Here is a 21,808-nt window from a genome sequence, read left to right as displayed (position 1 = left end):
TTTAAGGTCAGATTTTTTTATCTGACCTTAGGAGGAAAAGGAAAGTAAGTAGACAGATCTCATACAAGAAAATTCTTCTATTGAAAGATGTTAGGAAAAATTGAACTTTCTGGGGAAGCGTGGGAACATTTAAGTAGATTCCAGCTGACTTCAGAAGAGTCCTGTTTTACATTCTCCTCTGAAACGTTTATGATAACAAACACATGCTCTCTGGAAGTGATCACAGAAGTTAATGTTGGCTGGGGCTGTGAGTAGCCTATATATAGTGTTGTCTGGTTTAGCCAGACTGAAGGCAGTTAAATGCTGTACACCAAAGAGTGTGGTAAATGGTTAACATATCTGTCTCTCTTTTGATGAACTTTTTATTATAATTCAGCCCACCAGAATCTATTCTTTTGTTAAAGTAAAATACACTTTTTAGATTTTATTTAAGACCCCCCCCCCAAAAAAAATAAGGAAAATGAGAAGTACTTGTTTAGGGTAAAGAAATCTGCAGAGTTTTAATTAGTTGGCTTATGGATATTTTGTGTGTGCAACTCGTTAACCTTTCACACAACATTTCAAACACAAAATGACTCTGATGACTGCTTCATGTGCTTGAGAACATTTCACCCACACATCACTAAGCATTTGCAAACTACGGTGAATTGGAGCAGCTATCGCCATATTTGTTGTTGTTTACTTGAAGTTAATGCTAACTATAAAATGAATTCAGCAGGTCTCTAAACTTGCTATAATTATTTTTCATCGAAATTTCCTTTTAGAATTAACTTCTGCCAAAGTCTAAGTATTTTTTTGAGAATGGTCATTTTTGACTGGAAATCCCCTCTATTTGAGTCAAATTGGTTTGTAGGCATCCACTTTTATAACTTAAGACTGTGAATAAGACCTCAGTTGTTTCCTTTTGCACCTTACACTGATTTGTCCAGTTTATACATGCTATAGCTCTTTTTACCCAAAAAATGAAAACTATTTCTCTGTGTAGTTTTGAAAAATAAGTATGTGTTTTTTGTCTTAATAGCACAAAGATGTTTTGCACAAGTGGGATACAAAAGATACTAACCGGGATCCCTGGGTGGCGCAGTGGTTTGGCGCTTGCCTTTGGCCCAGGGCGCGATCCTGGAGACCCGGGATCGAATCCCACATCAGGCTCCCGGTGCATGGAGCCTGCTTCTCCCTCTGCCTATGTCTCTGCCTCTCTCTCTCTCTCTCTGTGACTATCATAAATAAATAAAAATTAAAAAAAACAAAAACAAAAAAAAACAAAAGATACTAACCATTATTTTCAAAAACCCTTTCTAACATGGAGATAGGTAGAATAGGGAAAGAGAAGGAAGGATTGAGGAGTGGGATGGGAGACCAATTTTCTGAGAATAAATTTTGAGCTATTTTCATTTCCTTTTCACCATGGTTAGGGTAGGTAAGGGCATCTGAATCTTGGAGAGCAGGGAGCCCACGAAATAGGGATGGTACAGAGAGATAGAGGGAAAGATGAAAATGAAATGAAATTGAAAAATGCTTTGCATTATTCAGTCTAATCACTGCCATTCTGTGGTGTGCAGAATCACCATTTGGGAAACTGAGTTCCTATTTGAAAAAGGAGTCTGGGATTATAGAAGATGCATTACCCTATTCAAATGGTGTTCTCTCTCTTTTTGTCTCTCTTTCAAATGTTCTCTTGTTTCCACTCCAGCTTGGTTTACATGAGACTGAAACTGTGAGGTAGAATGTAAAGAAAGAAAAAAGATTGACTGTTTTTTGAGTAAAGTACATATATAGGTCTTGAAATCAGCTTCCAGTCTTGAAACACCCAGATCAACACAACCCACATAATTCTTACTAATAATCAGGAAAGAATCTCTGAATAATGAGCAGTCTAAGCCCTACAGAAGAAAAAAGGACAGGAGGAAAAACAACTCACCAGAAAATTCACCCTGAGAGATGACAGTTTAAGTATAAGTGATAAATTGCTGTATTTAATTGTTGCTTTTTCAGAAAAAAACATACTTATAGAGGTATTATTTATATCTTATAATTAAAAAACATTTTCTTATATACACTTGTTTCCTATGGTATAGAAAGTCCTATTGTGTCGAAATACTCCTAATTTTAAAATCCACTTCTCTAATTTTTAACTCTTGTCTGTTTGAGCTTTATAATTTCTCTTGGAAATACTCCTACTAATACTCTGCAAATGAGCAGTAACTTTAAATTGCTGTTCTACAATGGTCATTATTTCCATTATTTCCCTGTCTTTTTATTAGCACAAACATTTCTTTTTAACCTTCTTTGAAAAAAAAAAGTATTTTCTTTTGGGCATCTTGGTGTTTCATTTTAGACTGTGAGGAACCTACATTTTGCTTTGCCAAGAGTCTGGTTTTAAAGAATAGATTGTAAAAAAAAAATAAAGAATAGATTATGAAATGTTTGCTAAACAGAAGTTTCTGAATGCATAGACTTTTAATGCAGAGGAGTATGTAAACATAGGGTATTTTTTTTTCCTGCTCATTACAGTGGGAGCTTATTTGATCCAAATAAGATTTAACTTTTCTCTCATGAATTATATACCATTTCCATCAGCTAGGGCTTGTAATTCTTCCCACTTATCATGTAACATTTCAACACAAAAGGGAATTTGAGGGTTGAGTATTAGGAACAAAATGTTTGCATTTTTCCAAGGGGAAAATTTCTGGTGTAAGTTTATTAAACACTAAAATAAGTTAGTGAGAGGTTGTGTTTTCTGGTGTCATAGAATTTTTGAATGGCAATAGAAAGCTGACTGTATGATTATTTAGATGGAGAGTTTTGTTTGCTGCAAAGGAACTTACATCCTTAAACTGCTGTGTTTGGAGTATAGATACCTTTGGAATGAAATTTCCAGACTTGTAAACCAGATAAATTGGATTATTCACACTTCAAAATGATCTTTTGGTGTTACAAAGTATTCTTTGTCAGTGCCTTTAAATTAGTGAGGATCAGGCAGCCCGGGTGGCGCAGCGGTTTGGCGCTGCCTGCAGCCTGGGGTGTGATCCTGGAGACCCGGGATCGAGTCCCACATCAGGCTCCCTGCATGGAGCCTGCTTCTCCCTCTGCCTCTCTCTCTCTCTCTCTCTCTCTGTCTCTATGAATAAATAAATAAAACCTTTTAAATAAATAAATAAATAAATTAGTGAGGATCTTTGAGCATTTTAAATATGATGTAACATGGTATATCTATTTAGACCTACACTATTAGATCAAGCATATTGATTTTTCAAGTTACAATAAGACTTTCTAATATCAAGCTTCATATTAGTTGATATGTGTCAGTGTTAAAGATTTGGGGTCATATTTTAGACTGATATCCTATTAATTTCTAAAGAGAAAATTTTGCTGTTCCTTTTATCCTTTATTCTAATGAAGAGAAAAGAAACTTAATTAGTTGTAAACTTTTTCATTGTGTGAATAAATATACTGTATCCTATGTACACTTCTTTAAGTAGTGCATCATAGAGCTTGGGTGTTGGTTGAATCATTAAATTATTAGCAAGATATGTTCGTAGAAACTGATGTTTTTCATCTAAACCTTATTCCTTCTATAAAAGAAAATTCAGCCCAGATCTCGTGAACATTTTGGTTTCACTCAAGTGTTTCTTTTAAAAATAGATTTTCTGTATAAATTCATGGTCCTCAATTTTTCTACTTAGAATTGGTTTCATAATAATGATAAAAAGAGACTAATAATAGCTATTCTAGCTTTCTCATGGATTGGTATAGGAATCAAGTGCAGCAGTGCATGTGAATGTGCATTTAACACTGAAATCTCCAAGGCAATAAATTTTCATTTCACGATCCATTCGAATTCCGATTCAAGAATATAGAATTGGTGAAGGTCAGTAGATTTAGAAATTATTCCTAACTGTTTGGAACAGGAAACTACTACTGCAGTGATGTTAGGGTTGGGGCTTGGAGCAGGTTGCAGGGTAGTGGACTTACCAGGTGCTCTCTCTACAAAATTTTGTCAACCTCATCATTAGATAGGCTCTGCTCGCTCTCTCTCTCTCTCTCTCTCTCTTCCCCCCTCTCCCCCTTTCTCTCTTAGTAGGCTCCACACCCAATGTGGAGCCCATCACAGGGTTTGAACTCATGACCCTGAGATCAAGACCTAGGCTGAAATCAAGAGTCTGATGCCCAACTGACTGAGCTACCCTGGCACTCTTGCTTTGGAATATTTAACCAATAAGTGATTCCACCATTTTCTTGCGGGAAATTGTAGACCTGGGCATCCTTCTCATTATTAATTCCAAAGTAAAGTCATAGCCCTTGGATTTCTAAATGGCAATTTTATATCATACTCTTAGATGTACTCCATTCCTATATTTAAATGCTTCCAGATTTAACTTCTTCAAAATGTTAAATGTCTCGCTAGAATTACAGTTTCTTGCAAAGAACCTAAAATCTTTATATTTTGTTTCATTTCAGGGTAGTATCTACATGCCATTCTTTGGTGGTTGGGCTTTTTGGCCTGTACCTTTTCTTTTTTGATGAGGCTACAATGGCTGATCCACTCTGGTAAGCTTTCTTTCCAATATAGTCAAATTGATTTTATGTTTTGATATTAATAATTAATAAGAACATCTCTTACTTTAAAATTGAAAACATACTGATGGTGCATGGTTTATTAAAATGCTTGTGTTCAGGCTTATTTCAGCAAGATGCAATAAAAGGGTTTTAGAGTTGAACACAAATAATGAGGGCCACTTTGTACGACTATCACAATTATTATCCAAAACAGGGAGAATATGACGACGATGTAAACATCTATACTGAGTTAGTGAGTAAAACCAATATGTTGTAACCACTGTTTTGAGCAAAAATGAGTTACTATTGAGATAGGATAGTCAATGTGGATAATAATCTATTTAAGACTCAGTCTTGTGTTTAACCCATCATTTGATATCAAAGGTATAAAAATTAGGATTATAGATGAAGACGAAGTTAGTACCACGTGAGGAGATTTGAAGTACTAATAATAACTATGTTCAGCAATAATAGGATAATTTCTAAGCTGACTCTTTTTGAAAAATTTAAATGTCATTCCAATGGCAGAGATACTGCAAACTGTATTTCCTGGCATTATATGAGAAGGTTTAGTTTCGCTGTTTGAGAGGTGAGGTATGTTTTGAGAAAGCACTGCATAGGGATGTAGTAGATGAGGGCTCTGGGGGATGTGGGACAATTTAATTTTTGGTTATTTGTTTGCAGCAATATCATTTTAATAAATATGGAATTATGCTCATCAGAATTCAATCAGTATTGATAAATTCTCTTCAGAAAGGTATTTTTCAAAGTGAATCAATTTAGTGAATTTAATTCCATAAGGTTTTCATGTAATCTACCTAAACTGTTTCTAAGTTTTTTCTCCTAATTTTATTGTAGTAAATGATTGTCAACAGAACCAGTTCTTTTGGGAGGTAAATTTTATGACAAAGATTTGATTCAGTGACCAATTCTTGTCCTTATCAGACTTTTTACTTTTCTTTGATGCTGCAATTTATTCCAAGTTCAATTTTCCTGGGTTATATTTGCAGGTCAAAATTTATAAAGAAGACGGGACTTCTGCTAAACATTTCCATTTGCAGTTTAGCTGTTATCAGTTTAATTTTGTGTTCATTTCACCAGTAGTTCACCTTATAAACCAGATAAAAGGCTAATAGTTCATATTTGTTTCTTGGAGTAAAGACAATTATTAGAGCAAATTGTAGGATCTTGATATGTATAGGTTTTGAAACAGCAGAATTAAACTGTCCTGTTCTAACCATTTCCCAGTTGTGTGATAATAGGCAGATCTCTCCAGTCATCAGTAGAGTGATACTAATCATAGTGTATTGATTGCCTTAAGGTCAGGGGCAGGCTAGATGACTTCTTGAGGTATTTGAGTCTCTGATTTAGAATAACGAATAAATTAAAAAAAAAAAAAAAACCCGAAAATACAAAAATCCAGCATCTGGAAATCTGTTTGAATCCTTTCAGAAACAAATCATACGAAAACACATTTATATGAAGTTGTCTTTTGGTAAAACTATTTATATAAAACTTTTAGCTAATATAAGAGATTATGATTATTTGTGTAGTTAGAAGTATATCATAGCTAACATAGGGCCTGGTACAAATGACAATTTACCATTCAAGAATCTATAGGAAGCATTTTAATTCTATTTCTCAATTAAAAAAAATGTAGCTGTCATCTATAACCCATGTGCTAAAAAGGAAACTCTTTTTTTTAAAAATATTTATAGGGGTGATTCATCGCTTGTGAAAGTGAATATCTCTATTGCTACAGGCTACCTCATTTCTGGTATGTGATATGTTGGTCACTATTTCTTTTTAAACTACTCATGGAATATAAAAAATACTGAAAGGGGTTAAAAGGGAAAAGAGAGAAAATGAATGGGAAAAATCAGAGAGGGTGACAAAGCATGAAAGACTCCTAACTCTGGGATATGAATAAGGGGTAGTAGAAGGTGGGGAGGTGGGCAGGGGGTTGGGGTGACTGGGTGATGGGCACTGAGGGGGGTACTTGACGAGATGAGCACTGGGTATTCTATATTTTGGCAAATCGAACTCCAATAAAAAAATATACCAAAAAAAGAAAAAGAAAAAAAAATTTAAAAAATAAGCTACTCCTGGGATTTTGCAAAGAATACGTAGTCTGTGCTTTTGGTTTATTTATTTGAGAAGCTGCTTGTGGGACCCATATAGAGGGAAAAAATATCTGCTGTGATGGTAGAACATGAAACATTTTTCTTGTTGGCTCTCTGGTTCTCTTTGAAGATAGAGCTATGAGTGGGGTCTCAGGCCAAGATATTTTTTTTTTACTAGCAATGGTCCATTTTTGGCCTAAAGGGTCTCTCAGGTGGAATGGGTGGAAGCAAATGAAATTTAAGCATGAAGGTCTTTTTCACTTGCAAGGACACTTGAAATGCATTCCTATGCTTGTGGTTTTGTATTGTCTGGGGAAAGTTCACAAAGGAAAACTATTTTAGTCATAATCCATTAAGATCATGGACTCTTTCTGCTCCATGTTTCCCTCTGTTGTATTTCTCCTCTTGTGGGATGGGATTGGAATAACCTTTTAAACAAGAGACAGAAGGGAAACTAAGTGAGAATGTTTGTTTAGCAAAAAATACTGTCATTGACAAGGATGACACAACATTTATAGTACATCCCATTAAGAGTATTAAGAGTATTGTCCATTCAGAGAGTAGTCACCACCCAGAAAGTCTTTTTTTTTTTTTAATATTTTATTTATTTACTCATGAGAGACACACAGAGGGAGGCAGAGACATGAGCAGAGGGAGAAACGGGGAGCCTGCTGCAGGACTCAATCCCAGGACCCCAGGATCACGACCAAAGCCAAAGGCAGACGCTCAACCACTAAGCTAACCAGGCTCCCCCAGAAAGTCTTATATAAAAGAAACTTGATAAAGTTTTTCTCAAATAAGATAATAATCTGAAGCATTTAAAAATAAGAATTATGAACTGAAACCAGCTTTTCTAAACCAAGCTGAATGAAAGTGAATTCTTTTTATTCTGTCTGTGGAAAATATGACAAGGTCATTATCATAGAAATTGGTGACCAAAGAGTGTACAGCCAAAATATGTAGTGGAAAATGTATCTTTGCAGGTCTGTCATGCAGTCAGTTCTAATACTGTTATCTTTTCTTGATTTTCACATTTGTACTATTTGCTTTCTCTTTAAAATTTGTAATCTGATTACTTTTTCTTAAAATAAATATTCACATCTAGTTTTGTATCAGTAATTTTCTTTTTTTTTTTTAGTGTACAAAAGAAGATTCCAATATTATATATTAGCTCCAACCCCATAAATGCTGAATCCTCCCCTGGTTTCCATCCATGATAGCCATTTGCTTCCATGTCTAAATTTCACATTTAACCATTTGGGAAAGAAAATAGTTGTGTTAACATTTTGAGAAGTTTTTGTTTCATTAAACATTCTGTTTTGTTAAGGGAAACTATTTTCTGAATCATGGTGCTTAGATTTAGGATCTTTTAAAGAGAAATTGATGCCTTGACCTCTTTGTATATCTTTTGAATTGGTTTAGTTTTTTTTTTTTTTTTTTGCTATTTTGAATGAATAATTACATCCTTTGTTAATTTTTAAATATTGTTTGTTGAATTTGTGTCATAAATGAGTTGTCATTTTGTACCTTTTCTGCAGCCATCTTATCTGAATTGTTATAGTAGCAAACATCAGTAATTTAAGCTTATTTAAAAATTATCTTTTTCAATAACATTTCTGTTTTATGTAACCCTGGAAACAAGTTATTCATTTATACTTCCAACAAATATATTACCTGTGTGGTCAGCACTGTGCTAGATTCCCTGACTTGGTCTTCATCTGGGGGTAGTCACAGTAGAGTTGGGAAAACAGTTGTGTGGAAGCGATACCTTACAATAACATGGGTAATTAGACTAGTGAAGTAGTCTACTCCTTAAGGAAGAAAGTTAAATACACTTGAAAAACAAAACAGCTTTCTTCCTATGTAATATCTCACTTATTTTTCCTTTTTTCAGATTTGTTGATTCTCATTTTGTATTGGAAAGTGATTGGTGACAAATATTTTATAATTCACCATTGTGCAGCGCTGTATGCATACTACTATGTACTGGTGAGTGCCAGAATTTACAGTAGTCTGACAAGTAGACAAGATTGGGAATGATGACTTAAAGGTGAACAGACATTGAAGCATACAATTTTCAGTTTATAAAGACCAACTCCAGATGCATTCAGGGATCACCCTTGTGATATGTCATCTTTTTATTAACAAAAATAATTACTTGTGTGCTTGTATTAGTATGTCTGTTTGGATTTATAAAATTTAAGGCAGATGACCCTAGTTTCTTAAATTTTCACCTAAACCATTTAGGATTTCGTAGCTTTTGATATCTGCCTGTCTTTCTAGATGCGTTTATGACTAACAGCCAGAGTTAGGAATAGATTCTTATATAACCAGTTACTATAATTCTTTTCTGTTTAATTATTGTACAGTTACATGTATATATGTAATTACATTGAAGTAGACTGGAGCATTTGGGAGAGTCTTGCACAGATACTTCATCAGAGTTCTAAGACTGAACTAATAGAGGGTACTACTCAACAGAATGTTTCAGGCAGTAATGCATATTGTTTTATATCTAAAATTATTTTCCTGCATTATACCTTTGTAAATTAGCAAGTTTATATCCCTTGTATGTTTGTTAGGTTTCTCCACAATCAATTATTTTTAAACCTAGATATGCCAACAAGCCCCAAATAGATATTTGGAAATAACCGATACATGTAAAATAGAATAACATAAATTTTATTTTTTTTAGAAAGAGAATGTGCAAGCGCATGTGTATGCATGGGCACAAGAGAGAGAGCAGGAGCAAGGAGGGCCAGAGAGAGGTGGAGAATCTTAAATAGGCTCCACACTGAGTGTGGAGCCCGACCTGGGGCTCAGTCTCATAACCCCGAGATCATGACCTGAGCTAAAATCAAGAGTCAGCCACTTTACTAACTAAGCCACTGAGATGCCCCTAGGATAATCTAAATTTTATGTAATAGTTATGGTATACCAACTCCATGTTTTCTACTTTTTAAATATAACCACTGACTTTTTCTTATTTGGTTTTACTAAAGTCCTTATATTATTGGCCTTCCATGACTATATCACCCATTTGAAGTCATAAATCTAAATCATTAACATAAATGTCTTAAAAACTATGCTGGTTTTAATGCTATAAACAAGTGCTTTATGTATATCCAAAAGATATCCTTTATTTTTCTGAACCAATAGGCTATTTTTAGTGGCATTTCCTACTGTTTGTCTTCTTTTTAGATTTTAATAGATTATAAGTAGTTATAAAATATAGATTTTTACCTTTTACAGTTCTTGAAAATTTGGTGTACAAGCACTTGTTTCCTAAACACTTGCTTAAAAAATATGAAAGCTGACTAACAAAATACTGATTAAATCTGGGAAGAATGTGTGGGTGCCCATGTAAGTTTAGTATCATACTGCAGTATAGAAGTATGTTCTCTGAACATGCGTCACAAATAACCACTGTGCTGTGAAAAGAATATAAGCTGATGAAAGATAACAGGTCACTTAATGTGAACTTGTAAATGTGAATATGATGAGCTGCCGTTCTCTCTCAGCCCTTGAATTACAGGCTTGCCAAAGGGCTGGCTGTGCATGGATTGGCGATTGAGTGTTTAATTATGTGGGATATATACTGTTTTCTCTTTGGACTTTTATGCTTTTATAGAAAAAAATCAAGGTGCATGCTGGATTTTTTTGAAAGAAATTAACTTTATTTAGTTGATAAAAAAAATTAACTGCTGTATTTTCTAGAGATGATTGCTTTTTTTGGTTTCTTCCTATGTTGTATGAAATAAATGATATGAGGTAAATTTATCTAATTATAATTATCTAAGTGAATCTATTTAGAGGGAAACAAAAAAGAAAACCTAGAAAATAATAAATGCTTATAGATGTAGTTAGTGAACCTTTGTCATTTATGGATTCTACATTTCCAGTTCAACTCTAGAAAAATTTTTGTTCCAAGCAGTGAATCCCAGGTCACTTTGTGCAATTTAAGGCTAACAAAATAATAATAGTAACAACTACTATTATTATTTTACATAAACTTTTATGAATTTCCTCACTTATATGTTGATAATTGGGGTTTGGAAAGCACTTTGACTTGATATGCATACAACTAATTAAGCTATTTGTAGTAACTTCTTTTCTTCATAAATTTTCTTTTTTTTTAAGTTTATTTAACTTCTCTCTCCACGTGAACTTACTTACAACCCTGAAATCAAAAGTCACATGCTTTTCCGATTGAGCCAACCAGACACCCCAAAAGACTGTCTGATTGTAACTAAATAAAACTTAAAATGAAAAATAGAGATGAGTTATCTGTAGGTTTTAAATGTATGCTCTACTGAATAGTTGAAAAGTAAGATCCTTTTAAATATAGGTTATTAAATAGGTTATATAACATCTTGATTTTTTTTGTACCTCTCTCAGTATATTTAATGGAGTTTGAAAATTCTCTGGTGGAGTAATGTAGAGCTTAAGAAATCTCTCTATATAAGAAGGTGATAATCCTACAGATTTTTTCTTAGTATTTACCTTTCCCTCACTCAGGATACTATTGGTAGCTTTTGTTTTCTTCTGTGTTTCTTGTGAATCACCTCATTCCCCCTATCAAACCACAACTTTTAAATAAAAGTTAGAATACTCTTGGAAAACTTGTAAATTTGAAAAGAAAAGCACTGCTATACATACTTTCCCCAACTCCTCTGCATTATTACACTACCTTGGAATCTAATCATTAAACCACGCAGCTGCAATTTAGGAAGAGAATTTGGTTTCCAAGGTTCTCAGTGAATTTATGTAAGGGAATTAGGTGCAGTGTGATACCCTGAGGGTGAGAATTTGTTTTTTTGTTTAGTGTTATACTCCAGTGTCCACATTTTAAAAACATTTTTGCAAGCAAGTATGTATGAAGTGGTATTGAAAAATGAAAGACTTGTTATGTCAGATATAATAAAAAGTTGTAATTTACATCAGGAGACAAGAATTAGAAAAATACTGGTTTCCGGTTTAGTCTAAAGAATTGCCATGGGAAGCCCCAGTGGCTCGGCGGTTTAGTCCCGCCTTCAGCCCGGGGCGTGATCCTGGAGACCCGGGATCGAGTCCCATGTCGGGCTGCCTGCCTGGAGCCTGCTTCTCCCTCTGCCTGTGTCTCTGACTCTCTATATATGTCTCTCATGAATAAATAAAATCTTTAAAAGAAAAAAAAGAATTGCCACAACAGTGTCATGAAACAAATGCCATGACTCACTAACAGTTTATCATTAACAGTGTTAAACTGTTAAAATGTTTTAAGATGACTTGAATAGTGTTGCCTGTTCTCAGTTAGACATAAATAATGTATTTCCTCCTTTTCTCCTGTTAGGAGAGCCTTAAAGAAAAATTTTAGGTAACTATCATAGCTGTTAGAGCAACATTTCAAAAGATAATAAACTTTCAAAAAATGAATACTTTTGTTGATGAGGTAAGTAATAAAATAGCCATCCAATATAGCTTGCTAAAGCAAGATTCAGTAGTAAGGTCTGTGTGATTTAGATTTTTGTTAGTATTGTATAGTTATTCAAATCTATAGGCAACCACAGTTTTACAGTTAGTTTATAATTCTTACTACTAATTGAGGGATTAGTCGTGGTTAAAATGTTAAGTGGCTATTTAAAAAACTATGTTCTGGGATCCCTGGGTGGCGCAGCGGTTTGGCGCCTGCCTTTGGCCCAGGGCGCGATCCTGGAGTCCCGGGATCGAATCCCACATCGGGCTCCCGGTGCATGGAGCCTGCTTCTCCTTCTGCCTGTGTCTCTGCCTCTCTCTCTCGCTCTGTGACTATCATAAATAAATAAAGATTAAAAAAAAATGTTTAAAAAAAAAAAAAAAAAAAACTATGTTCTATGTGTGTGCATATATGTAAAGACCTACACACACATATAATATATGAGTTTGGATTTTGGAATTTGTTTTAATTTTTATTAAAATATTAAAACTTTAATATTTGATGTGACCATTTCCCCCTATTTCATGAACATAACAAAGCTCCTTAAGACCGCCCTTTGTTTTGGTTTAGGTGGAGTTCAAGGCTAGCTCTTCCTTCCTGGCCCTGTGGTTGCTTCTTCATGCTTTCTTATGAGAGCAGAGAATCCCCTCAGATTTGCATAGTTGGATTATTTTAGCAGAACTGTCTCCCTTTCCCTTTCTAACCTGGCTTGGTTTTTGAAGCCTATTTCCTTTCAATACCAGGAAATGAAACAGTTTATAGGTTGGACTTCTGTGTGACAGTAAAATAGATGTCAGCTGAGAGGCTTGCCATGTCTACCCTAGTCAATATTTGTCTTAGATTTTTTTTAAAAAACAGTCCTATCATATGATTTTCCTTATATGATGTGTTGGAATAGTCAAATCCATGGACACAGAAAAGAAAAGTTACCAGGGGCTGGGTGGAAGGGGTAAAGTTATTGTTGAATGGGTGAGAGTTTCAGTTTGGGGATATGAAAAGTTTTGGAGACTTAAACACTTAAAAGTGGTTAAAAGGGTAACTTTTACATATATTTTACCACAATAAAGAAAGTTTTTTTTGTTTTTTGTTTTTTGTTTTATTTTTTAACAAGCCTATCAAATGACTAAAGGTGAGGAAGGAGAACTAATAATATGCTGGATAATATATTACATTCTTAAAAAGTTTCAGGCTGGAGCAATAGGCTGAAACAAATAGGTGGAACCTAATAGTGATAAATGTTAGGTCTGCATTTAGGTGTGGCAATGTATAAGAAGGGAGGAATGACCCAGAGGTGGTAAATGACCACAACTTCAGTTGTACCAAAAGCATGTCACATCTGCTCAAAAAGAATGCTGCTTTCAAATTTAGACTCTTATTAAGGGAGGCAGAGTATCCAATTCAAACAAAAATCACAGATTTCCTGGTTAGACCACACCCAAGCTCATTATCTGATGTCCCCGACCTTGCATATGCCTGGGGTGGGGGCGGGGCTGCCAGAATAACGGAGTGGAGATTAGATTAGGAAACTATCATCCTGTGACAATTGAAGGACCCAGAGAGGTGAGCCTATAAAGATAAATTGTAGGACATGATGGTTTGGAAATATCTTTGGGAATGTGAGAGGACTATTGAGTGGAAGAAGAGTAGATTTATTCTGGATTAATTCAGGTATTGGAACTGGGACCTTTGAGGACAGTGAAAGAGAAGTAGGCCAGACTTCTGTTTTACAGAAGAGACACTCAATGAATAGATGATTATAACAGTGACCTTTTAAAAATAGTTCTACCATAAGATATCTTAAATCAGCTAGATATAAAAAAATAGATATAGCAAGTAAAAACTTTGGGTAGGAGTTTACGCTAAAGTATCTTTGAAGTTTTATTCTAATTCTGAAATTCTGTGATTCAACAGTTTTGTTAAAATGATTTGATTTGGTTCTAATACTGAGAAGTTAGGCAATGGGCAAGTAAGAGTAAGCTAAATTATATCACCAAGTTCTTAAGTAACCGTGGCAGGAAGGGGTGAAAGCAGCTGGCCTACAAATCCATTTGCTTCTTGGAAGAAAGGGAGGGGAAGAAAGGAGGGCAGATGACTCTAGTCTGATCTTGTCAGCAGGACCTTTGGGTAAACAGAGTTCTGATCTATGTTAAGAGGAAGAGACCTGAACTCTGAAATGCCTTTAAGATGGCCCTGGCCAAAGATGACATGGTAATGTGAATGGAGTTGCTGTGAGGCCTGCCTTGGAGAACGTCATATTGGCCGTACAACTTTCTGGGGGTATGGAAAGAGCTGTTTTACAAGTGAAACTCTCACTGCTGTATGGGGAACTTTGTGAATGTCACTTAGTGGAGTCTTCATTTCTTCGGCACCAGAGCTTCCTGTTCAACACAGGGAAGACCTGGCTTGCTAGCTGCCTTTGACGTCCCCCACCTCTCTCTGTGTCCTCTGAATTATTTGGCTGCTTCTATCTTTGGAACATTTAGTAAAGCTTAATATTAGATAAGATCAGTTTCACATTAGTCTCATTTGGCAATCCAGTTCTGTGTGTTAGCTTAGACCTTTGATTGTCTTGTAAATAAATAACCAAAAGCCTTGAATGATTACAGTTCAGCAAATAATTATTAAATATAGGATGGATTTTGTTCCAAAGTCTCATTTTAAGATTGATGGTACTCTGAAAAGAGTTTCCATGGAAATGTGTTAAGGCTCCAGGTCAGTGTAATAACCTATGAAAAAGCACCTCATTATTGCCATGCCGAACACAGTCACATTTTTACACAAGTGTCCAGTTTGAGATGCCCAGCATTTCTCTCTAGCCCTAGTGGTGAGATAGGGTGTCCATCCCACTCCAGGCCATTGATAGTGGCACAGTATTTAAGACCATGCTAACAGGAGTAGATGCATAATAATTTTAGTTATCCTTCTCTCTTATCTACTAAAGCTCTAACCCTAGCCACTTTCAGCTGAAGAAAATGAAATTTCCCATGGTGAGAAAAATCCAGATTTTCATAATCAGTGGCTAAAGGGAGAATTTTCTTTTAAGCTCCAGAAGGGATCAGCCAAATCCTGTCTTGTTTTCCCTCAGGGAGTCATGTAGAGGCCAAGGCAAGTGTGAGTTGTACTGTAGATAAATGGTAGAGTCAGAAACCCGTTATTGGCCAGAAGTAAGTTGTGAGTTTTGTCATAATTCACTAACAATAAAGTGTCAAAATTTATAATTCATGTATCTAAAAATATTAGAGTAGACTTAAACCTCTCCCATTAATAACATCTATCTCATTTGTATTTTGGTTGGTTTTCTTCAGTAGGAGAGCCGGGGATAAGGTAATGAAGAATTACACATAACCTAAGGCTTATCTAATAGTTACCTATGCCCCTGGAAGTACATGCCACACTTAATGCTGTCATAGGTGCATTGGATTAATCAGGTGGCCAGTCATGAGGTACGGGAGCAGAAAATACAGAAGCAAGATTACTGAAGCATAGTTCTATACCCCTGTGTGGTTTTGAACTAAGGAGCTCTGGGGGTAGGGGATAAGGATATGATAGAACTTGTGGAATTCTGGTAGGTAGCTAAGATTTAAACATAGGAAGTTATCAAAAAATTCAACCAATACATCAGCTGCTGATAAATCAGTAATGCTTTAGCAATTTAGGGAATGAAAAGATGAATGTGTTAATTTCTATAAATATTTTTGTCTACATATGGATATTTATAAACAAAATTCTGAGTTTGTTGAAATATAATGCTTAGTATATAGTATATATAGTCTTCTAGGTCTGATTCTTCAGAGATAACAGTTGACAATACTTGATATATATTCTTGAAGTGAATATAAGTTGTGCCTAGATTTTCCTATATATATTTATGCTTTTTAAAAATTTCTAAGAAAGCTTTTGAGATAGATGGGACTTAAACTCAATCTCAAAAAAAAATATGTTTAGATTGGCAGCAAAAAAAGTGGGGAAGGCTTCCTAGGTCAGAAGACATGAAAATCACTGAGGAGAAGAGGTCCAATCTTCAGGGGCTGTAGTAAGGGCTCAGTTCTATGAAGAGGTCCAATCTTCAGGGGCTGTAGTAAGGGCATAGGATCCATGGGGGACTGGTAGTGGTTGTACATTTGGATGAGTAAGATGGGGTCACCTGATAGAGTGAACATTCCAACTTACCAGCCTTGTTTTTTTTCCCCCCAGAATTGCTGTAGGACTTCTAGCCAAAAAATAACTTGATACAATTGGCATAGTACAAAGGTAAAGCTGATAATAATATATAGAAAAAAATACTGCATGGGGGAGGATATGTTGTAGGAGGTTATCAGAGTAGTAGAAGTGATAGATTATGAAGAATTTAATTTTGGTGGTTATGGTGGTGGTCATATTAATGAAGAAGAAAAACCTAAAAGCTATTTTGTAATCAATAGACCATGGTGACTAATTTGGATTTCAGAGAATGAAGAGAATGAAAAGGGCAAAATGACCCAGAGCACTAGAGGAGTGTGATACCATGGAAGGAAATGGGAGACACTGTGCAGAAAGGTAACTTAGATGCTATGAAGTTTGTGGCAATAACATAGCTGTTCCAGGGGAAAGGGGCCCATATGTCATTAGAAGTAAGGTTTGTCTTGTGGAGGCAGTGTGATCAAGGTCATGGTCAGGGACCAGAAGGAGGATAATCCTCTATAAGAGGCAAAGGGGAACTTCAGAAGGGTAGAAAGAGAACCACAGAAGTATACATTTGGAAAACAGTGGTTAAGCCCCTTATAGCAACATTGTAAATTAAAAAGCTATGAAAAAAAAATGTATAAGCAGAGGCCATTTAAAAAAATTAATTAGCCAGGTCATTCATTTTTACTTGAAGATTAGAAAACATTGACAAGCAAAAAGAAAAATGCCCCAATCCCACAACCCAGACATAACTACTTATATCTATTTAATTACCATTTACACATAGGAATGTATTTCTGCTTTTTTCCTATGTACGCATGCATAAGTCAAAAACAGCATTCTGTGTATGACTATTACAAAAATGAGATCAAAACTAAAATGTAACATTTGTTTTACATATTGAAGTTTGCATACAACAAAATAACTGGTAATCTTGTATCAGAAAGCAAGGAACCCATCAAAGACTAATGGGGGCTGTGTCAAAAGGACACAGGAACCAACATGAAGGTAGTCCAGTTGGCTGAAAAATGTGGCATTTTGATCATCAATTACAAAAACTACTGTGGCCATTGAAACCCATCGACTCAATGAGTTCTTAATGATGTTAGGAAAAAAAAAGAAAGCAGGGCAGTTCTTGTATGGGGTCTCTCCCGTGGGTGCTATTAGGTAGCAGTTGGGACTGCAGTCCTCTAAAGGCTCAACTGGGTGGAAAGGGGCTCATTCCAGTAGCCCCTTCTCGTGAATTGCTGCTGTCTGCTGGGACCTCAGCATGTTGTTGCCTACAGCGCACATATGTGGCCCCTCCGTGTGCCTTGGGCTTCTCAGGAAGAAACTGGAAGGCTTCTCATGACCTTGCTTTAGAAGACCCATAATGTTACTTCCAATGCATTCTGGTGGTCAAGTGAGCTTCCTAGGGCAGCCTAGATTCAGGGGAAGGAAAACTAGACTCCACCTCTTCCTGTGAGGATCATTGTGCACAAACAAAGAGAGAAGGAATTGGTGGTGGCCATCCTCGGAGACTATCACCCAGTCTTGGTCAATGTGAGAGAATGTTTATTATCTTCATGCTGTGATAGATAAAAGTTTAATGTTCATGCCTCTATTTCAGTGTTGTTAAAGGAGTTATAGTTTCTGTCTCAGTTCCTCTGAAAATTCTTATTTCTGGTTCCATAGCACCTCTTGATACACTTTTTAAGGTGAAGATATTAGCACTTCAATTCTTCCTTCTGTGTCTCTAACCCCTACTTCACTCCTCAATTTCTGTCATTTGTACTCGGACTTTTGTATCGCCAAGATATTAAACTATTTACCTTTTATTCCATAATCATATTAAGTTTTCCTTTATATCCAGTTTATCCTACACAGAGAAAATGAATAATGTGTTTATGATGATTATATTAAAATAGTTCACTGCACAAGCAAGATTACATTTCCTGTCTAATTTTTGCTTAGAGTTTCTGGTGCCTCCCTTTCTTCTTGCAACATTTGCCTTTATCATTTAACATTTGACTTCTCTCATATTCTCAAGGATTGCATCCCATGTCTGCAATTGTCTTTTCCCAGCCCTTGGAGCCCTCCATTCGCCACTCCAGTCTGAACAGCTTGCTCTCTAGGTCTGCTTCCCAGTGTCCTGGGCTTCCTGCCATGACTTTCCTGGTGTGGGGTCACTGTTTCCTGGATCCTGTGTCTGTCTTTCTTGGTTCACTCACTTGTTGTGCTGTAGCATAACCTCAAATGATTTCCTAAGGAAGAGCATGAAGGAGGTAAATTCTCTAAGTCTTTTTTAAGTTCCGAAAATGTTTTTATTCTCAGGCCATCTGGTCAGATTGTTATCTCTTTTGGTGGCATGTGGATATATAATCATCTTTAACCAATTCCCTATTGTTATGTGTCTGTTCAGAGTTTCTTGATTATGTATAGATTGAACATCCTTATATTTTTTCATATTTATGCCATATTTGTGCGATACACAGTTATCTTCAAAGAATAATTCTGTAGAGTGGAAATCTTGGGCAAGTGGCATGTACATTTTTAAGTATATTGACATGTTCTGCTAAAATTCTCTTTGGAAAGGTTACTCCATGCCTTCAAAAAGATGTATGTGCATGTGTGACTTAACTGGTTAATGTGTAGAGATTATTGTGTGTAAATGCTTCTTTTCACTAAGAGATTGGTTAGTTGTTTGTTCTCTTTATACTTTCTGAAGATGGGCAGTTAATAAGGCTCAGGAACCCTGTGAAAAGGGTAGATCAGAATTTTTTTTAGCAAGTTGGGGAAATGGTACCTGGAAAGAAGATAGACATGTGCTATCTTTAAATATTTGAAGAATTATCATGTGAAGAAGAGATATTTGGATTAGCAAGATCAGAAGTAGGGACTGGCAGGTAGAGGTCAGAGAGGGTGCAGTGTAGTTCTGGAACTTTTTTTTTTTTTTTAAAGATTTTACTTATTTATTCATGATAGAGAGAGAGAGAGAGAGGCAGAGACACAGGCAGAGGGAGAAGCAGGCTCCATGCCAGGAGCCCGATGTGGGACTCTATCCTGGGACTCCAGGATCGCTCCCTGGGCCAAAGGCAGGCGCCAACCCCCCGAGCCACCCAAGGATCCCCTGTTCTGGAACTTCTGAATAGCAATTCCAAGGTGGAGTAGGCAGCTTTTGGAGATGCTATACTTCTTAACCTGGAGTTGTCCAGGCTGAAGGGCAAATTGAAAGAGCTTTGGTAGATGGGATTACAAAATCTGTGGGTAAAAGGAGGCCACCACATCCTGATGGTGATGAACATAAAGTTGTCATGAACAGAGTGAAGTTTGGGTTGGGTGAAGTATCCTTGTAAGGTAGAAAGTTTGGCATAAGCTATTCTGTAAATAAAGCAGTTCGCCCTAAGAAGTATTTATTTTCCTTTTCAAATTGGATTTTTTTCTGCAACAATTAGTAACATTAGCTATTTTTGAGGAGTGATGTGTTGACATAATTTATGTTTTATACTGAAATAGAATAGTGAGCCCACATTCAGTCCTCACTAATCATGACGGTGATGTGTTATTATTACCTCTTCCTCATCATTTCCAGTTGGGCCATTCATCCCATGAAATCACCCAAGTGTCAGTGAGCCAAAGACTAATACATAGACAGGAAGGAATAGGTCCTTTTAGGACTCGTCCTTAAGCTTAATTAATCGTCTTCATAATCATGGTGTGAAAAATTATGAGGTTCAGTTTTACCTTTAAACTACAGATTTTTTTTTCACTTTTCTGTTTTCATATTTCTCTTGGTTGCCATTGGTACACATTTCATCTTATTCTTGCATCAGTTCTGTCATAAAGGTGGTATTATGCCCATTTTACAAATGGAGAAACTGAAATTTAGATCAGCTTCACCCAAGGTCACCCAGGAGAGAGAGGGTTCAAAGCCTGGCCTCCATGCCATGGGCTTGTGATCACTATACTAAGTCTCCCGCCTTCCCAGACTTAACTGTTTAATTATCATAATGAATTTTCCAAAGAGAATAAGGTTTTGAAAGATTCTGACAGTCAGCCAGCCAAGAAATATGGAAATTCTGCCATCAGCATTGGGATACAGTGGTGATAATCAAGTAGCATTCTTAGACACTTCCATCTATCATTCCACTGTTCCGTAAAACAGGGATGATGATAGTGCAGCAGCCGTCAAACACTCCTAACAGTAGCTCTATTAAAAAGTATTCATCATATTTGTAGAAATCTGGAAATGGGGTTAGAGAAATTCAGTTAATAACCATAAGGTTATGCAGTTAATAAAGGGCTCATTGATGCCCTCTTCTAGCGAGTTTCCTTCTGGTCCATAGCTGTTATGCAGGTCTCAAATTCTCTTACCTCTATTTTTTTTTTTTTTAATTAAAGTATAGTTGACATATGGTATCCTATTAGTTTCAGGCTTACATCATCATGATTTTATATTTGTATGTATTACCAAATGATCTACACAGTAAGTGTAGTACTATCCATCACCAAACCAAGTTTTTACAATATTATTAACTATATACTACCCTTGCTGTACATTATATCTTTATGACTTATTTTATAACTGGAAGTTTGTACATCTTAACTTCCTTCACCCATCTGGCCACCTGCCCTGTCCCTCACCAACAGACTTTTCCATTAGCAACCATTAGTTTAGTTTGTTCTTTGTATCTGTGAGTCTTTCTATTCCGTTTTGCTTGTTCATTTGTTTTGGTTTTTTTAGATTCCACATATAAGTGAAATCATATGGTATTTGTCTTTCTCTGACTGACTTCTTTAACATGGCATAAAACTCTCTAGGTCAAGTCCATCCATGTTCTCATATATGGCAAGATTTCATTCTTTTTTTAATGACTAATATTCCATTATATGTATATACCATATCTTCTTTACCCATTCATTTATCAGAGAGCACTTAGGTTGCTTCCATATCTTGGCTGTTAATAATGCTACATAGGGGTGCACATATCTCTCTGAATTAGTGTTCTTATTTTTTTTTGGGTAAATACCAAGAAGTAGAATTGCAGGATCATATGGTAGTCCTATTTTTAATTTTTTGAGGAACATCCATATTGTTTTCCATAGTGGCTACGTCTGTTTACATTCCCACCAACAGTGTATGAAGGTTCCCTTTTCTTCATATCCTTGCAAACACTAACTTTTTACTTTTTTTTTTAGCTTTGACACTAGCCAATCTGATAGAAATAAGGTGATATTCCCTATCTCTTTTACTTGCCTACCCACTTTTTTCTGTCTTGCTTCACTAATCTAAATGTATCAATTTTTGGAGATTAAATAACAGACTTTTCTTTTTATCATACACATTTATGATGACCTCTAACTTTTTTTTACTGATCTCTTTACAAAATTAACATCTGGATATTTTTTTCCTTTTCTTTTAGAATGGAATACTAATATTCTCATTAGAGTGCTTACCCACTCAGAAATAGGTTTGTAGGACTCTTAGGATTCTGGTTTTGGAGGTGATTCTGCTTGTTTCACACTG

General features: G+C 35.7%; 1 protein-coding gene across 6 annotated transcripts in view; it reads left to right on the top strand.

Moving 5' to 3' along the window:
• Positions 1-21,808, top strand: part of LOC121486587 (TLC domain-containing protein 4-like) — a 104,758-nt gene that overhangs the window by 54,674 nt on the left and 28,276 nt on the right. For all 6 annotated transcript variants that reach the window (XM_041747564.1, XM_041747561.1, XM_041747563.1 and 3 more), the window contains 3 exons: positions 4,462-4,551; positions 6,279-6,337; positions 8,578-8,672. In XM_041747564.1, the coding sequence (XP_041603498.1) occupies positions 4,462-4,551; positions 6,279-6,337; positions 8,578-8,672 (244 nt within the window). The remainder of the gene's footprint in view (positions 1-4,461; positions 4,552-6,278; positions 6,338-8,577; positions 8,673-21,808) is intronic.

The sequence above is a fragment of the Vulpes lagopus genome, chromosome 3, assembly GCF_018345385.1.
Source record: "Vulpes lagopus strain Blue_001 chromosome 3, ASM1834538v1, whole genome shotgun sequence".
In the NCBI taxonomy this organism is placed as follows: domain Eukaryota; kingdom Metazoa; phylum Chordata; class Mammalia; order Carnivora; family Canidae; genus Vulpes; species Vulpes lagopus.
Note: the sequence above shows the minus strand (reverse complement) of the source record. Positions and strands in the feature narration are given on the sequence as shown.